The following is an 18,595-nucleotide window of genomic DNA, read 5'->3' on the forward strand; positions in this document are numbered from 1 at the left end:
ACAACTTCAAACCAGAATCCTGGGTTTGAAACTCTTATCCTGGTTCGAAACCCTAATTTAACAACCAAAAATCCCAATTGGACACCCTCAAGCTGTTTTGTCATCTGGACTTTTACCAACCTGGCCGTATGGCTGAGACGGGTATGATGCGGTGCCCTATGAACTTCCCACCCTCTTCAAAGACGGCGATCCTGAGCGAGGCCAGCGTGGGCAGGACCACCTTCTTGAAGACGATGGGCTCCTCGTCCCACACGGGGTTGACGGCGTTGCCCTGCGACGTTTTGGTCTTGAAGGCTTTGCGCTTGGTGTCCACGGGAAGGCCGAACATGTCCATCTCCACGTAGGTGCCCACCTTCTTGTCCGACAGGAACTGCCCCGAGATGATCTGCAACGGTTGATATTAATTCACGGTTGACTTGCCTTTATTTTAGGCTAGGACTAACCTATAAGACCAAAAAACATGGATGTACAATAAATGACGCAGATTGCTTGTGTTTGTTAAAAAAAACACACACAGGAAGAGGAGCCTGAAAAAAGAATTGCATATTAAATCACAATCACAATCTTGAGAAAATAAAAACCCAATTAGACTGTTTTTCCAAATCGTTCAGTCCTAATTCAGGTACCACTGCGTATGGTGGTTGTATTTGTTCACCTTGACAGAGAGCGTGTTGGCGACAATCCCGTCCACGGTGCTCTCGGTGAACGGATCAAAGTGCTTGTCGGGCCGCCTCATGAACTCCGGTTTGAGCCGGAAGCCTGACTTGCCATTGTACTCGTACATGCCCAGGTTGAGCTGCATGGACAAATCTGCGGAAGGGGAAGAGGATGAGGATCGCGATGCCGATCGGGAATGCAACAGGCTGTAAACTTCTCACCGATGGTCTGGAAGTTGAGCGCCACCAGCTGGCAGCCGGCGTTCCAGAAGAGTTGGGGGTTGTAATTGGAGGAGTCCACTCGGGTGCCTTTTGGGTAAATCCTGCTCAGCTGCAGTTTGTTGTATCTTCACAGAGCAAGCGAGGCTAAGGACAACGCGGTTAGCAATATGCTAATGGGCCGAATGCCGCTGCTACCTTGTCTTGAAATCTGGCTAATACTGTCATGAAATTCTAATTTACATTTAAACTTTACATTAACACCTATCTCTCAAACGAAACCTTAGTTGAAACCCTAACTTTTGTTTTAAAACTTAATACGGTCTTCAAACCAAAACCTGTATTTGAAACCCTAGCCTAGGCTTAAAACACTTGTCTTAATTGAAACCTTAACTTAATGCTAGTTTGGAATCCTAACTTGAAACCCTAACACAAACCCCTAAAACTAATTGAAAGCCTCATTTGAATTTGAAACCCTAACTAGAAACCCAAAGTGGGAACCCTAACCCAGTCTTGAAACCCTGTCTCGAAAGCCCAATTTGAAACCTTAACCTTTGCTTGAAGCCCCAATTTGACACCCCAATTCTGTATGGAAACTGCTACATTCAATTTAGTTCAATTCTGTGACATCAATTTCGTGTCTGGTCTTGAATCCATTTGTGCATTGAAGAATCTCCAGAATAAGAATAAGGAAGGATACTCCACAAACTCAACAGGAGACTTGGTGAGCTGTTCTAAAGCTTTGGTCTCCACAAAGGACGACATCTGGTAGCTGCGACTGATCTCTGCAGGTACATAACAAATAAAGGTGGCACAGAGTCCTGAAGAAAACAATCATCCTACATTGTGAACGTACTTTTGGAAGCCTCAAAGCTGTTAAACTTGACAGGTTGGATGTAGATGACCAAGTTGGACATTTCCTCCGTGGCGAACGCCTCGCTGCCTGCCGTGCCCTGTCAATAATCCGCGCCGTCAAAACGCTTACATGCTGTCATATTGAACGTCTGAAAATGTACACCAGGGGGCAGCATCGGCACGTTATCTACCTCGTCCATGGATCCCTTTTTGCAGTCATCATCGTCGTCGTCTTCGTCTTCACTTTCAGCCTCCACCTCACCTTGAATGAGAGACATGATAAAATCAGTTTATATAAGAAAAATAATCCATACAGTTAAAAAAAATTGGCAGGCACAGTCATGCACAGAAACATGCAAGCGTACAATAGACTACTGCATTAGTGCCACTTGGCTATTATTAATGCACAATAGAATTAAACAAATAATGGAAATAATCTCGAATGTAATAAACCCCAAAAAGAGCCCAGCACACACACAATGTACGTGTGATGCGATTATTAGAATCACATCTCTTGCCAGTTACTCATGAGAACCACCACTATGCACAATGCAAATAAACAACGACAAGGAATAAGAGTATAAATTCATGGTATATGCTCATGCTCAGTGTATGTGCCATTTCATCTATGTAATCGCTACTCTCGACAGTTATTCATAATCACAGTTACACAAAAGAAATAAACACAAACACTTGAAATAATCTGGAGAGTAAAGAAGTAGCCACAACACGCTCAGTCATACAATTCCTGCAATGTGATCACTCTTTTCTCACTTTAAAAAAAAAAAAAAAAAAAGAATACTCACCGATGGACTTCCTTCCCTGTGGCCTCAGACTGAGCTCGGCGCCCTCCGCTGGCTGGGAGGACTCCGTCACATCCTCCTTTGCGGAACCTGCGCCGAGTAAAATAGCTTTTCAATTGCTGTGAAACAGCTCGCTATAAGATTTTAGCTTTATCTGATGCAGAGCGGAACGGTGCAACTTAGTGTGCCGTGTGCAAGCAACAAGCCTCAGCAGTAGTTCTATTACCAACCGATGAATAACTTTAGTCTGTGTAATAATACGCTTCTGTTTCATCAACACGCCGTCCCCGTATGTAGGCGCGCATTTTTATTAAGTTGGAGAGCCACTGCTCTTAAGATATGCGTGTGTGTTGGATACTTAAGGCACTCGTGTGGGCATGCGGCGTCCCTGTCTGACAGGGAGTGTATGCAATCCACTCAGCTGATGGAGAGGGCCATAAAAGTGATGAATACTAAACAATGAGAGCGGTGTTGCTCCACTGACCGCAGCACATCATAACAGCCTCTGTGTGTGCGCGTGCGTGTGCGTGTGCGTGTGCGTGTGGTACCGGCTCCGGGCGAAGACGGCTCGCAGACGCTGGACGAGTCGCTGTAGGTGTTGGACACCTGCTCCGACAGCTTCTTCTTGGCGCTGCCATCCGATGACGCCTTGTGGTGCTTCTTCTTGTTCTTTACCAGGATTTTGCCCATCAGTTCCATCGGGCTGGGCAGAGGCGCACCGGACTCCAACTAGAGGAGAGGGTGGAGGAAAAAGGCAACGCCATCGTGTAGACGGTTGCGGAAAATGGGGAATGACCTTGGTGTACTGCTTTTAAAAATAGGATTTTCTCTCGCAAGAAAATCCCCCCCAAAATGTAATAATGATGTCATGTCATGGCGTTGCTGGATTTTTATGAAATGAGCTATCAAAAAAGCGCATGTTGAAGGCAACCACTCTGGAAGCAGGTTGGCACGTCGATTGTTTACCGTTTTGGACAGCTTTTCGATAACAGTGTTTAAAAATATGAACGTCGGACACAACTCATCAGCAGTAAACATTTCGTAAACCGACACAACCATTGATCTTTCTTGTGGATGGAAAGTGATTTACGCAACAATAATAAAAGCAAGCGGGTGTTAATTTTCCTGGTCTTCACTCGGCGCCACCATTCGCATATGAGATTTGATCCCTTCCCGATTGGCATTCGCGGCACCGAGCGCATTGATTTAGACTCCATTACTTGGGCGAGTTCAATTTAACTTGGCCGCCTCGCATGCCTCAAGTGTTTTTTCTCTCGCAATGAAAGTGGGAGGCATCAAGAGAGATGTCTGATGCCAACCCCCTTCCCCCAAAAAAGCCAAATTAGGTAAGAATCTGTTTACGTCTCACAGGGGGGACAAATTTGCAAGTGTCCTTGTCACTGTTACGGGGGAAACAGGAGGCTGACTTTTCCTGTCGCTTTTTATATTCATGTATTCGCATCGCGCGCGGTGATAAATTCAAGTAGCAGATCGGCCGGGAGAGAAAGGAATGACGTCAGAGGATGCCGTTAACAAGCAGAGAGTTGAACGACAGCTTGACGTTAGCACCGAGGCTCGGGCGGGTTTTAACTACCATTAAACAAAAGAAGCACGTGGAAACGCAGCAGAGACGCAAGATCCGAGCTAAACGTCTTGGCACTGAAATACCACACGAGCCAACTGTAACGAAATAAAATCCAACACGCTGATTTTTGTTGACAAAGTCATCAAAGTTGAAGGGTTGCAGACGCGCTACCTAAACAGAAAGACAGAGGAACCTTACTTAATTCACTTTCCACCATGTCTCTGCCGTAGCTAGTTACACTATTGATTTTCACATATGAACACGCTGTGATACGGATGTATTTGTTGGCATGTTAACTTTGCGAACCTCACTGCAGTCACGTAACGGCAATCAGTGTTGACGTTATATCCAATATTTACGATGATTTCTGAGGACGCGGAAGAACATGCTGCGCTAATTTTGCCAGCCTCCATCTGTTTGCTTTCCACTAAAATGTGTTAAAGCTACATACTCTATGGAAATATGGTGCATCCAACCTCTCATTCCCTTCCCAAAGAGGTAGTGTTCTTCTCAAAATGCCTGAAAGGCGACAAAGACACTTTTGTGGAGTAAATTTCATGGCAGAAGCATGCAATCATCTTTATTGTGACCGCGGGCTCAGCTAGAACCAATCGGGCCACATTAGCCTATCTGCCGCCCTCACCTCCCCAACAACCATTATCCAGGATGTCCAGAGCAGATATCCCATTGGCTAAGCTGTGCAGGGCGGGGGGTGTGGGGGGGGAGCCCGTCATTGCCTTCACCTTCTCCCCAGAGTCCCCACAATTACACGGCCACTGGTGGAAATTGGAATTCTGTGACATCACGTTCTACGAGCACTTCACGGCTCACGCTATCCCCCCCCCCCCCCCCGCACTTTATCCCCAGTTGCAGGGCTGACTGAGCCTCTGCTGAGGGGAGATAATGCTTCTGCTCGCTTCTGACAACAAGTCCCTGCTGGATCAGACGGAAGCAGGGTTGTATACATTTGTATACATTTGAAACAAAAATCCTCACGCAGTGACCCTGTGTCAGTCCACACAATGACGTCTTTGGAGAAAGAGGGCAGTACAGGTGACAAAAGGACAAAGGAAAGCTTTGGACTGGTAGCCATGGCAACAAAGGAGAAACTTGATAAAGGGCCGCCAAGAAAAAGGCTTGTTATTACGACTGGGGACGAAGGGGTATGATGGCGCTAACCTTGCAAGCCTCAGAAAGTTCACTGCATTCACTTTTCATCCGTGTGGAGACTATGGCAGCATTTACAGTGGGTTGCAGGGATGCATACAGCTTGATTTACTAAATTTACTAGTCTTGGGAACCTCACTCCATTCATTTTCTACTGTTCCGTGTTGTACGATAGCTATTTACACTTACGTAATGTTTACAATATCTTGCGGGAATACTTTGTCGACCTGGGGAAGCTAACTCCATCTACTTTCCAGCAGCGTGTGCTGAAGCTATTTACACTATGACAATATTTATAAGAAGATGTGGGGATGCAAAAGAATGGAGGCACTAACTTTGCCAGCCTGTGGAAACTCACTCCAATTTTTTACACGATTCTGTATTGTGCAATAACTACTTTTGTATGTATGGTTAAGCAACTTTTGAGTTTCGACATGCTAACTTTGGCAGCCTCTGGAACGTCAAGTCATCCACATCACACCAATACACATTACACTGCTACCATATAATAGAGGTGCCGACTTTTCCCATCTGGGAAGCCCCACTCCATTATCGTAGGTATGTACACTATCAAAATTATAGTCTTAAATCCACATTTTGGCCTGTGTCAATCCACCAATGTCACATTTGGATTGGAGTGCGGGGACGCGGAAGGGGCAAGTTTGGCTACAAAGGGATAAAGCAAGCTTGGGCCCGGTAGCCATGGCAACAGAAGCGAGCCCGATAAAGGGCCGCCAAGAAAAAGCGGCGCAGAGATTACGCCGGCCGCAGTTTGTCGTCTGACCGTTTAATCGCGCGCAGCTGCCGAGCCTGCGCGCCTCTCGTGTGATATTGGCGGAGGAGAAAGTGAACAGTGAGGACATGTAAACAGAAAGACGAGCATCAATATATTCACATCTGCGGGAGGCCATTTTGAAGTGTGACAGACGGGGGAGTCGAGCGCCAGCGTGCCTTGCCAAACGCGACACAAACTGACAAGAGCATGCCGTTATGTGAGACCACAAATTCACCGTCATGTGCCTCAGTAAGTGTGTGTGTGTGTGTGTGTGTGTGTCGGACTCACGGGATACTTTTCTAGAGTTTCCGTCAGCAAAGCGTCACCAAATATCGAGCGGCAGTACTCGGCCATCTTGGCCTGCTGCTTGGGTCTGAAAGAAAAGAACGAGGGATTCTGTAAGTGATTGTTAAAGGGGACCTTCAAGGAACACAAATGAGAAACAATTGCAACAATTCAAGCTAACATAGTAGTAACGTTCCTAAGTGGGCCTAGGCATGACTCTGAAACGTAAACGTAGTGCTAATACTGACCAAAAAAGGTGCCCTGGCTGGTCCACTGACACCGGGCCACTATAATAGCTAAAGCGAATAACTTTATTACTTACTCATTAAACATAGCTGTGTGCAGCTTAACATCCAAATGATCCTGAAGCAGTTTCAATACGTTAAGATCCAATTATTCCATAATTATGTTGCGTTAGCCGTCCTGGCCAGACTTACGAGTCCACGTGATTCTCAAAAGACAAGATGACGGGGAAGGGTGAAGTCTTGAAGGCACATTCTGCGATGGCCTCGATCACCTCCTAAATACACAGACACATGTAGACGGGGTTAGCTTTTCCGGGTCGACAAAGCTAGTCAGTATCTGTGTTAGTTTGCGAGTTTTGTCGAGTTATCGTCTTTGTTGTCCTGGCTGGTACCTTAAAGGAGACCTCAGTGGTCATGGTGAAGCCGTGGGTGATGACGGGTTCTTCTTCAGTGGTGCGTCCCTTCCAGCAATCCAGCTCGATGCAGCGGCAGCCGGAGAGAAGAACCTGCTTGTACATCTCCACCGACGAGCTGCCTGCCAGCTGCCCCGCTACGGGAGCGAATGACAAAACAACAGCCGCTTTAGAACTGTTAGCATTTTAGCAACTCATTTGAAACACTACCCAACCACAGGCCGTAACGTCAAATCCTTGCAGACCTGCATTAGCGCTTTCTCAGCTCAAGTGGATGTCTCACAATATGCTAGTACACCAACTCTTAGCATGTTATCAAATCTCATTCGAAATAATACCGGACCACTAGGCAACAATATCAACTATCACAACTGTAGCGTGATAGCATTCTATACCATTGAGAAGTTCATCTAAAGCTGTGTCACAGCAAGCTAATTGAGGACTGGAACACTTTACACTCAAAAAGCACAAACGTTGCACAATTGAAAGACATCCAAATGCAATGTCACAGTCAGTGATGAGATTCAACAGTTTTCTTATTTCCACATTTTTTCTGGCCATTAAGGAAATTCAGTGAATTCCCCATCAGTGAAGCGACAGTCTGCTCCACTTCAAAAGAATCCGACCGACAATGAAATTGAATCACTAAAAGGGGAAGTCTTAGCATCCATTGAAGGGAGGAGAAGAAAATGGTTTGAGCATCTTTTTCTTGCAGTTACAAGGCACAGCAGAAAAGTTCATGAATAACAATGAGGGTTTGTATGTGTGCGCAATGTTTGTGTGTGCGCGTGTGTGGGTACCCGTCAGGTAAGTGTTGTGAGAGGAGTTGATGAAATAGTGTGAGAGGGGAAAGGTCATGTCTTCGCTCTGGTCCAACTTCTCCGGGGGGATGATGCTGTTCTCCTCGCTGTTCAGGTACCTGGCGAAGCCCTCCACCGAAATCTGACCTGTCCAAATAAAAAAACAACAACAAAAAAAACAACAACAACACAATCAACTGGAGATTAAGACCACCAGTTTTACCAATTGAAACTAAATTTGAAGGACATAATTAATGATAACAGGATGCACCAAAAAGTCGTACTTTGTTCGAAAAAAAACTGTCCCCAACAAGAGTTTGACTTATTGAAATGAAATGAAATTTGGTAAAAGAGACCAGATGCACACAAAAGTCTCAAGGACCCATGCCAGAAGTGCAACAGGAAGTCATTCATTTTAGTTTGAAACATACATTTTGGGGCAATTTCCAGGGCTTTGCAAAACTTCTACAATGGATTTTGCTCAAACGAGCCTCAGGAATCCTAGACACAGGTATCCTAGAAAGATGACGACACTAAATTGCAAAGCTTTTTTGCCTACGGGGTTTAATGTGGGCATAGCATTGTTGGAAAACCACGATGAGTGCCTTGCGCTATTCTTATTTTCGCTTTCATGTTGTGACTGGTGCGCACAGAGTATGAGGTTTTTATAAATGACCTTTAACATTCTTTGCTTTGTCAAGGTCGCTTATTGTCTCCGCTTTTTCCGTAAAAAAACAAAAGAGCTTCAATGAATTAGCATACAACACACACGCTACCTTGTCTAGTTTTAGCATATTGCACAAGGGCTCAGAGCAAAAAAAGAAAAAAAAAAAAAAAGTAGGAAATACTAACGTTCTGCTGGGCGCGCTATGCTAAATATGCAAAGCGATGCGTGTGCTCGGCGGGCGCGGTACGTCCCCCCGGCCACTTTATGCTAATTAATGCGGCGCCGCCCTCTGCAGAGTCACTTCTCTAATTAACGCCGGGCTGTCGTCTGTGAAATCTCAGCTTTCGGCATCCTGGCTCTCCCCGAAGACTGGCAGGGGGCTCCCCTCGCCACCGGGAGGTCTGACTCCGCCAACCCTCCGACCTCTACCTCCGCGCTCCCGCGAGATGCAAACAAGGAGAAACAGTGTTAACACGGTCGACATCTGGGGGTGCTCACTCCCAAGGAGGCATTTTTACAAGTTAAAAATAATTAACGCTGCAAGTGATGAATGGGCCCTCTCTAGCAAGAGTTCATCTCCGAAGGACTGCAACTGGCTTCGGGAGCTGAAATTTCATACTAAGGCTTTGAGGGTTTAATTTTCAAACACATTCATGGGACGCCATCGATCCCACCCACCTCGTGCTCCAGCCCTAATAAGGATACTCGTTACAACATGTCTGCTTTGGACGTTTATTAGGATTTTAATGATCCCTTGCTAAGGTACATAAAGGCTTCCTCTCAGTGACAATAAAGACGATACTCTAGTGGTGTCTTGTTCCCCCTTTAACGATGTTAACATCCAAGCCATTTAAAGGGCTGCTAAGAGATGATTATGACCATATGAAATCAATCAATTTAAGTATGGTAGTATTACATACACAATTATTATTTTTCTTATTATTGTTTTGTACAAATGTTAAATGCAGCACATTTCAAGGCAAAAATGCAAACGGGAGTGTCCTTGAGGGGTGGTGAAAGCGGGGCATGCAGATGACTTCGCGGACCCCTCTGTCGAGCAGATGGCGGCACTTCCCTTCCGGCGGGATAAATACTTTGCGCGGGGGAAAATATGTCATGACCGGGACCGGGAAGGGCGAGCTACCAAGGAGCATGAGTAAACACACGCCAGTGATTGCAGTTTTAATAACATTATGAGAACAATTGAGAGCAATTTATTAGTCTATCTTGGTGCTTTTTGTACTGGGGTTGCTATCATTCTATATTTTGTCTTTTTTTTTTTTTTTTTTTGGCATATAAAATGTTAGCATTTGATACGTTCTCATTTGAAATAGCATCTGACTCTGGGCTCTGGTGTCAAATACTAATCGATCTATCAACTGTATCAATCCATAAAGCCGTCTATCTTCGCATTTATCTAGCTGTCCTTCCATCTATGTAGCCATTCAATCTATCCATCCATCCATCCATCAACTGTATCATTGTTCCGGGGATTGTGAAAATTAGGCCGAATAGTGGTTTTGTAGGATTAAACATTCATTTTTTTAGCGGTTAAAACCTGAAATGAATGATTAATATTATTCAGTAATGTGACTATGAAAAGGTCATTCTCCTTAACGGAAAGCCTCCTAAAAATAGTCAATAAATACTCCGAGGGAAAATGTGTGAATACTGACGGCATGAGAGAGAAGAAGTCTAAGTGCATCGCAGCACTCCATTGATGAATAGATTTCCGCAGATTTTGTGAAGCCCTGACCTTGAAGGCGGCAGCGTGTGGTTGCTTGCGCGCTGGCTGACACCTGGGATGACTTGAGAGCACTTCATGATTCACTGCAGCTCGTCCATCTAGCCGCTCATTCATGAATTATTCGCTCACTCGTCACTTCTCATGTTCAATTTTTAAACTGCGAAAAGCAGGCCGGGCTCGCGTGCTCTTCATCGTAGACCAGCGTTAGCTCCCTCGCACTCTTTTTAACAGGCAGGGGTCCAACGTCTGGTGGTCCTACTCTTGTAAACATTGCTCCAAACATTCCCCTTCTTGGCAGCCTGCTGCCTGTCCTCTAAAAAAAAAAAAAAAAAAAATCACTCCTGAGGATGAGGACAGGAGTCAGACGCTGTGTTTATCTACAGGCAGTCAAAAGCTATGAAAAGGTGGAGTTGCTCCCTCATCGGCAGTCATAACAGCTTGCTTTCACTCTTCTAGGAAGATTCTCTGAAAGATTTTGGAGAGAGAGATAACCCTATCCCTTTTGATCATCCATTGACCGAGAGAGTTTGCCCTAATGCCAAGCACGCGAGCCATACATTCTCCAAGGTGGATCCACACTAACCATTCTGCGCGAGTGCGGCGTTCGGTTCGTATTTGTCCAGCAGCTGTTGGACCTGCTCGGGTTTGAGGGGCGGGTAGAGGATCTCGTTGAGTCGCGGGTCGCGCTGCTTGCTGTTGATGAACTCCGTCATCTGCTCCACGCTAAGGTACGGACGACTCTTTGCACCCCTGAAGCACAAGGACGAAAAGGGGAAGACAAAAAAGAAGACGTTAACTTCATGTGTACTCGCAATAATACAATAACTACTAACATGATATAAGCTTGACTGTCATTTAAAATCTACAGGGCTGAATATTTCATAGTATGACTGCTATATCAAGTGCCGTTTTCTTCCTGCACTTCAAATTCAAGACGGTCCCAAAATGAATCCGCCCTCCAAAAATGGGTTGAAAATTCTGACAGGTAGATCACAGAACACATTCCGATTCATGGCGTGAGGTCCATGGCTGGTGAGGCACCGACAGAGTCAGAGTCACAAATTTAAGAGCCGAGTAGAGAGACATATTTGACATTAAATTAGGCAGATTGATAACAAAAACTGGTAAATCGGTATTTTCTGACCTGATTTTTGAAGTCTTCACGCACATGAAGACTGAAACAGTCCATTGCATGAGATGGCAGTCGAAAAAAAAAAAAAATCATAATCGATTTAGCATTTTGATGATTATAAGCACGTGAATCAAGTCTATGATAATATGAATTACTTGAAATTGAACAAAACATTATAATCAGGTTTAATGAAACGTTTGGATTCAGATTGTCTGTGTTTTCCTAATACTAGTGTCGGCCTCACCTGGGTCTTTTTTAATCCGCGGTTTTAAGTGATCGGAGACGCGAGGAGAGACAGAAACACTTCCCGTCCCTCCCATGTACGTATTTGAAAAGGAAATATGCTAATCCATTCATTTTAACGATGAAATCATGGATTCGATTCAAAAAGAAAATCAATATTAATTCAAGATGCATTTATTCATTCATTCTGCACCCCTGACCGCGCGTGCCTGGCAGAGCAGTAAAACTGTTCGGAAACCTTGACTGCCCTCAGTCGGATGCCATTGAAAATCAGTGGAGTTCTCTCTCACTTTGGAACAACCGCAGCCTTGCGTTTGGCATCATTCAAACGCAATCGGGTACTCGCCATGTCCCATAGAACGACCGTCCCATAATTATCAGGGCAGAAAAGAAATGAAAGGTTCTTCAAAACGAACAGGTTGCTAAATTTCACTTTAAATGATCCCATCTCCAGTAAAGTACGTGGCCTGAAAGCCTCTGTGTGTGCGTGTGTGCGATCCCTCCAGCAATCGTCATGAAAAGAGAAACGGGACAATGAATCACCCGCCTTTTGGGTCTCCAAATAGACTTGCCCTTTATCCCACACTATCTGCCAATGCCTTGATTCCCTTTCTTTTTTTTTTTTTTTTTTTTCAAGGTTACCAAGGCGATGGCTACCGTGCAAACTGCCGGATTAAAAAAAAAAAAAAATTGAACATCGTACACGTCAGAGAAGATGTGGTCCAGCTCGGGCCGGGCGCAGATGTTGCTGAGGAACAGGTTGTACACCTCCGGCGTGAAGTCTTCTTGGGGGATGGAGTCATTCTGCAAGTTTGGAAAAAGACAAAGAGTGTTAAACTGAGCAAACTGTTGCATAATCGAACAAAATAAAACTTGTAAAACTGCTCAGGCGGTAAAAGGAAGGATAATAAATGAGTTGGCAAGCTTCAATGCACATTTCAAGCTAGTCGTTTGCTGCCTTGTTAAAAGGCATTGTTAGGAAATAATCTGTTCGGGTAAATGTACATTTACAGTTCAAAATTCTGTAAATGCAGTAAATATCAAATTTTTCAACATAGGTGAAGCTTATATAATATATGCTTTTTTCTTTTTTTTTTCTTCAAATGGAGTGGGTGGGGTTTCTATAAAGGTGTGGCTTATAGTCTGGAAAATACGGTAATCAAGAGGCGTGCCCCAATACTTTTGTCCATCAATTGATCTAGAAGTGGGTCCCAATACTTTTTAATTGATTAACTGTTTTAAAGATGTGTCCCAACGGGCGGTACAATCCCTTTCCTATTCTACGGTTATCATCACACTGACACGCAGGTGAATGAGTTATTTTGTGCGCGTATGTGTGCATTTTAGGGATTAACAGGCGTACCATTTAGCTGTAATTACGAGCCCGCAGGAACAGCAGCAAATCCCGGCAGACTTTCACAAGGCAACACATTTGTTCCCGCTGCTCCTTGTGCTAATTAGCTACTGCTCGCTCTACATAGCTATATATACACACGTGTGTGCCTGTGTGTGTGTGTGTGGGTGTGTGTGTGTGTGTGGGAGAGAGAGTGAGTTTGTATTCCTCCGTGTTCATGATGTTTGTATTAAGAGACCATTCATTAGGCTTCTTTTTACGACGCGTCTGCGCCGCCGTGTAAGCAGTTGTCGCCACTTTGCAAACATCCAACTCGCACACTCGCTGCTCTTTCGGATCCCAGAGACACTTTTAGTTGATGGGGGTGGGGTGCTTTTAACGTCGTCCTCTCTAATGTAAATCTCGTATTGCCATATTTTGTGTATTTTTTATCAGATTAAGAACAAAAACTTTCGCACGTCGAAGAAAACTCATTGGGCGCTCCATGTTTTTTTTTTTTTTTTTTTTCTCAGGTGCTTCATGTTATTTCCAGATCAAAATCTATTTCCACATTTTTTTATTTTATTTTTTTTAAAACAAAAAATACATTAAAAAAACAAGGGGAAAAAAAAGTGTATAGTTCTTTGCCTGAATCCTACAATTATGACACTTTTAAAAATCAATGACATTAAAATCAACAACAACAAAAAAAAAAGTGATGGTCATGACTCATGAAAACACTGATCGAATACAAATCCATAATGTGGAAATCCATGCTTTTTAATGGGGCGGTGACGCGACTAGCTTGGAGGGCTGGTGTACATTTAAGGGGCTGCAGTGACATGAGAGGAGGGTTTAAAAATAAAGCAGCTGCATCAATGTGGCTCCCTCGGGTGCGTTTGTGTCATGACAAGTGAGGATGACTCAGACAACGGCACTGACGGACGCATGAAAATCAAGGAGGAGAGATGAGGACAACAATGAAGGGGGGGGGGGGGGGGGGGGAGGAGGAATGTTTTGGTGTCTCACTCTGCCAGAGGAAAGGTTGCAGTTTTCCAACGCCGTCTCCACTCGCTTGCGGTCCGACGAGAATACCCTAAAGATGCTGCGGGGACGACACAAACGCACAAACGTCAGCCTGGAATTTGAGAGCACCTAGGAAGTATCCGATGAAAAACGTGTCTCAAAAATGAAGTTTTATTCATCTAACATCACTGATTATTGCCACTTTCAGTTGAGGTCCAAGCGTTCCTTGCTTTCTCATCAGTTTGCTTGTATTCAATTTCCTGGTTTGCTCTTTGACGGGTGATTGTTGTTGGTCGTCAAGTCTTGTCCATGTGTTTGTTTGCTACTCGGAATGTTGTTTTTGTGACTTTTTGATTTCGTATTTTGGATACATCCACATACCTAATTTGACTTTTTGTTCTTTTGAATTAATACTTTTTGGATTCCATTTGCTCCCTGGTCTTACCTACCTGCTTATCTGCATTCGGCTCTTCAACCACACAAACCGTGACAGTCATGACATTGCCAGAAGATGAAACCACATATGAATAAAAAGCAAGTATGTCCAAATGTAATTTTTAAAATACAGTATTAGCATTTTTCGGACCAATAAAATTATTAGCATCAGCAACATTTTAAGATGAAATGCTTTCTTTCTCAACAAATCAAATGCGGTCATGACATTTCTGGAATATGAATGCACCTGATGAACATACAACATCAAATTTTTATCTGTAAAACCACAACATGATATATTTAAAACTAAACAATCAACATTTAGCGTTACATGCATTTCATTTGAGGCCACATAATTGTTTTGGTATTCTGGCAATGTCATGACATCATTTTAACCCCTGAAATAAGTCCATTTTTTATTTTATTTAACAATCCTTGTCAACTTCTTGTCTCTTTGTATGACACGAAGCAGCCGAGACAGACTCCCCTTTCCTTCCCACCTTTAGGCTGCAATGTAGCGTTAATAAACGAACTTTTAATTAAAGGATTGAATTACTTGGCTCATTCCACTAAGAAGTGTATAAACCTTGGCTCCCTGCACACTTTTAATGCCGGCCATATATTCCCTGTAAACACCAGCATAAACCCTGCATGGGAGGAGGACGAAGGAGAATGAGGAAGAACAGACGTCTTACTTCTTGACGGGGATTCGACCTTCAGGGTTCAATTGCAGCTTCAGTCGCGTGTATCTGCACACATCAAAAAGCATAACAATCATACTTATGGTCAACACATTGTGTCTTATGACTGACATATATAAACACCGGCAGTTACATGACAAGACGGTGCTATAAATAGACGCAAAAGGAGCTGGGCCTTTAAGTGGATGCTGACTAATAATTAATATCCATTACAGAGTCCACTTCTTATGGCACTCACACTGCATTAATGGCACTGTTTTAGCCCCTTTTTCGGATTTTATATTTGATACAGAGCAGTGAGAAATGATGATGCACCAATACAACTTGCTGTATAATGCTTCTAGTCCATAAAAGTGCAGTATAATTGTAATTTAAAATGTTGACTCAAATATAATTTCCCAATTTTTAGTCCAAATGGAGTTGCTGTAATTTTGCAATTTGAACAGTCCAATGGATGTGGCTGACCTTTTCAAAATGTTTTTTTTTAAAGGTAATTGGTTGCACAGTATTATCAGAAATAGCCTAGCAACAACAACTTTTTTCTTCTTGTTGCTTTATTTATCCTACATATAACTTTAAAGTTACTGATCTTTATATTTTGGACAGTTTTAAGAAATACGGCTACTGTGCAGGGCTATGGCCATGGCTGTGGTTGTTCCCACTACAATATTCTTCAGTTTTTCCTCGGGCTACATAAAACAAGGGATGAAAAAACAGTAGTAACCTTCATTATATATTTGATCATTTATTCTACATATTTTACTTCCTAATTAATGTTTTATTAATATTATTTTATTCATTGTATTTTAAATACATGAATACTTTTGCCTGCAGATCTGTAAAAGCAGAGGGGAAAAAAAGCACTAACCGCTAATTAAATCCAGTTTACGTGTGTTGCATCCCATAGCAAAACATGCTAATTGTTAGCATGTGCTGCTTTTACACATGAGCACTGCACTGGAGGACACAAGCCGACAGAAGTCTGTGCAGCTCGCGCGCGGTCGATGGCAACTTTTATTGTCTCATAAGTCAATTTGCCTGCTGTCGGGGGGGGGGGGAGAGAGGCACTGGGGGTTGAGAGCTTATCACAGATAAACAACAAATAGCCGAGTGTTGTTGGCGGATTCATATTTCAGGTCACTCCAACCGAAAGGGATCGAACAGCGCTTGGAGGTGTCGCGAAGCTGTCTGCTGACCAAGACGTGCTTTAAAAGTCATTGGCCAGGTCACTCTACGCGATTATGCCACAAAACACAAGTCGTCTGAGTTTGCCGATTTATGGCGGCAGTATGCGTGTGTGTATAGGTATGTGTGCGCGGAGATGGCCTACGCTTTTTCCAGGCAGGCCTCTCTGGACATATTTTGCACCAGCAGGTTGGAAGCCAGACTGAAAAGCTCCTCCGCCCATTCCTATGGGAAATAAAACACACACACAAGCCTCCAAAATAACTAACAGACAGCATACACTAGTTATGTAAAAGCAGGTCTACCAGAATTGTCATACATGGTGGATTAAAGCCACAATATAAAACAATTCAAATGGCATAACATTAAAATAGTACACTGGAGAATGGCTGTAGTTGTTGCCATGGCGACCTGCCTTGGATTACAGTACTGTAAGTGGACCAGCCAGGACAACACAGTTGTTTAGCATTAGCGTCGGTGGTAACATTTTCCTTTAAGATTCTGACTATGCCCTAGTTTGCGTACTAGTTTATTGATTTCCAGCCAGGACATATTTAAAATATATTTCTACTACCACCAACACCAACCCTATCACTACCACTACCACTACTGATAATAATAATGTCAAAATAAAATGAAATACCTACATGGAAAAAACATAACAATAACATTTAAAAAACAATAATAAATAACTATATTAAATAGATCAAAACAAACAAAAAGTTAAATATGCCAAACGCTGCTTCCAATTATTGTATTGTATTGTAAATAAATACAATAAAAAATATTTGAAGGAAGACAATAAAAGTCAATGAAAATTCAGAACCATAAGGGGAACCTGGGAGCAATGAATTGGGGCATTGTTTCGTCCACATTTGTGCATGAGTGTTGATGTCCACCTTGGCCGTCTCCTCCTGGAAGGCCATGAAGTTCAGGTACGTGATGTTGACCATGTCGGTGCCGCTCACCACCGTCAGCATCCTGTTCTCCATTTTGCCCGCCAGCGTGCTGACGTCCAGCAGCTCGCGCAGTTTTGCCTCCTTCAACACACACAGAAGACACAGCTGGCTCAAAACCCCAGAAAAGACAAAAAAAAAAAAGACAAAAAGGTGTTGAGCGGCATAAATATGCATCTGCACCATGTGGCCAAAAGTACTGTACGTATAGTATAAACAATTGGACCTAAAACACTTCCCTGAGGGACTCCACACCCAGTTGCATCTGATTAATTGTTACTTTGAATGGACGTTGGGAGTGCTATCATTAAAAAAAAATTATGATTTACGTATACGATACGTTGTACTATGCATTTTTCATGTAAGCAAAAGCATTAGCATATGTGACTGACAGGTATGTATTGTCGCCCATTATCAACTAATTCAAACAATAGAAAAGGATTTGTTTGAAATTCCATCTACGGGTGAAAAATAAGCAATTGTGAAGCTGAGATAGTAATAACATAATTCAATAGAATTTCAAGAATTAATCAGTGTGTTCAACGTGATTACTTCATTGCAGTTCCTTGTAGTGTTTGCGACTTTGCCACGGGCGGCAGTATCATACTGTCTTACAGACACGAACGGAGTAGAGCTTCACTTAACTACTGCAAGTGACTCAGTAATCTGCAGGAATATTAGCTGCTTTACCTGAGGACAAAGAATATATGCTTTTGAGTGTTGTTGCACCTTTGCATTCAAACAACACCCCCCAGAGATGTTATTCACTAGCCCTTCTATGGTGGTTCCCAATATTACTTTTTATTTTATTACATACGATAAATTAATTAGCGAATAATTCAATTAATTCCATGTTAATGAATCAATTATAATGTGAAGAAACAGCTAAATGAATGCAACAAATATTATAGGCCGCAATTACCCCTGGTTTAGACCATGGAACACATCATCCTTTGACAACAGAAACATTTGTATGTTTATCCCCTCTAAATGAAGAGGTCCGTAAAGATCCATTACTTAGTTGCTCGTACAACAAAATCCCCAAGAACAATCGATACATTTAACTGAGCTTCACTTGATCTTAAAAACTGAGCAATTTCAGCGAGGTTCAATGTGGTGTGAAAAGCACCGAAAAACAAAGCATCTTGGCGGCGTTCCAGCTCGCCAGGATTGACTCGGGGATGCGCATCGGGGAATGTAATTGTCTGAGGAGGAGGAGGCAGTAAAACAAATATACATTTAAACAGCTCATCTACGTGGAACACAGCCTATTAGAGAAATACAAAATACCTCTGAGGCGGAAAAGAGGAGGAATAAGACTCCCTCTCTCTCGGTGGACCGGCATACAAAACAGTCGCATAATTAAC

General features: G+C 43.2%; 1 protein-coding gene across 1 annotated transcript in view; it reads right to left on the reverse strand.

Moving 5' to 3' along the window:
• plcb1l (phospholipase C beta 1-like) overlaps positions 1 to 18,595 on the reverse strand; it is a 67,060-nt gene that overhangs the window by 12,316 nt on the left and 36,149 nt on the right. The window contains exons 4-21 of the mRNA XM_086019165.1: positions 17,172 to 17,312; positions 16,418 to 16,497; positions 15,082 to 15,135; positions 13,955 to 14,030; positions 12,296 to 12,396; positions 10,801 to 10,967; positions 7,804 to 7,950; positions 6,983 to 7,140; positions 6,783 to 6,865; positions 6,349 to 6,433; positions 3,082 to 3,262; positions 2,537 to 2,623; positions 1,922 to 1,992; positions 1,732 to 1,828; positions 1,576 to 1,660; positions 879 to 1,003; positions 656 to 810; positions 121 to 385 (exon numbers count right to left, since the gene is read on the reverse strand). Of these exons, the coding sequence (XP_085875291.1) occupies positions 121 to 385; positions 656 to 810; positions 879 to 1,003; positions 1,576 to 1,660; positions 1,732 to 1,828; positions 1,922 to 1,992; positions 2,537 to 2,623; positions 3,082 to 3,262; positions 6,349 to 6,433; positions 6,783 to 6,865; positions 6,983 to 7,140; positions 7,804 to 7,950; positions 10,801 to 10,967; positions 12,296 to 12,396; positions 13,955 to 14,030; positions 15,082 to 15,135; positions 16,418 to 16,497; positions 17,172 to 17,312 (2,158 nt within the window). The remainder of the gene's footprint in view (positions 1 to 120; positions 386 to 655; positions 811 to 878; positions 1,004 to 1,575; positions 1,661 to 1,731; positions 1,829 to 1,921; positions 1,993 to 2,536; positions 2,624 to 3,081; positions 3,263 to 6,348; positions 6,434 to 6,782; positions 6,866 to 6,982; positions 7,141 to 7,803; positions 7,951 to 10,800; positions 10,968 to 12,295; positions 12,397 to 13,954; positions 14,031 to 15,081; positions 15,136 to 16,417; positions 16,498 to 17,171; positions 17,313 to 18,595) is intronic.

Source organism: Filicampus tigris, chromosome 20 (assembly GCF_054856515.1).
Source record: "Filicampus tigris isolate MCC_2025a chromosome 20, RoL_Ftig_1.0, whole genome shotgun sequence".
NCBI classification, from domain to species: Eukaryota; Metazoa; Chordata; class Actinopteri; order Syngnathiformes; family Syngnathidae; genus Filicampus; species Filicampus tigris.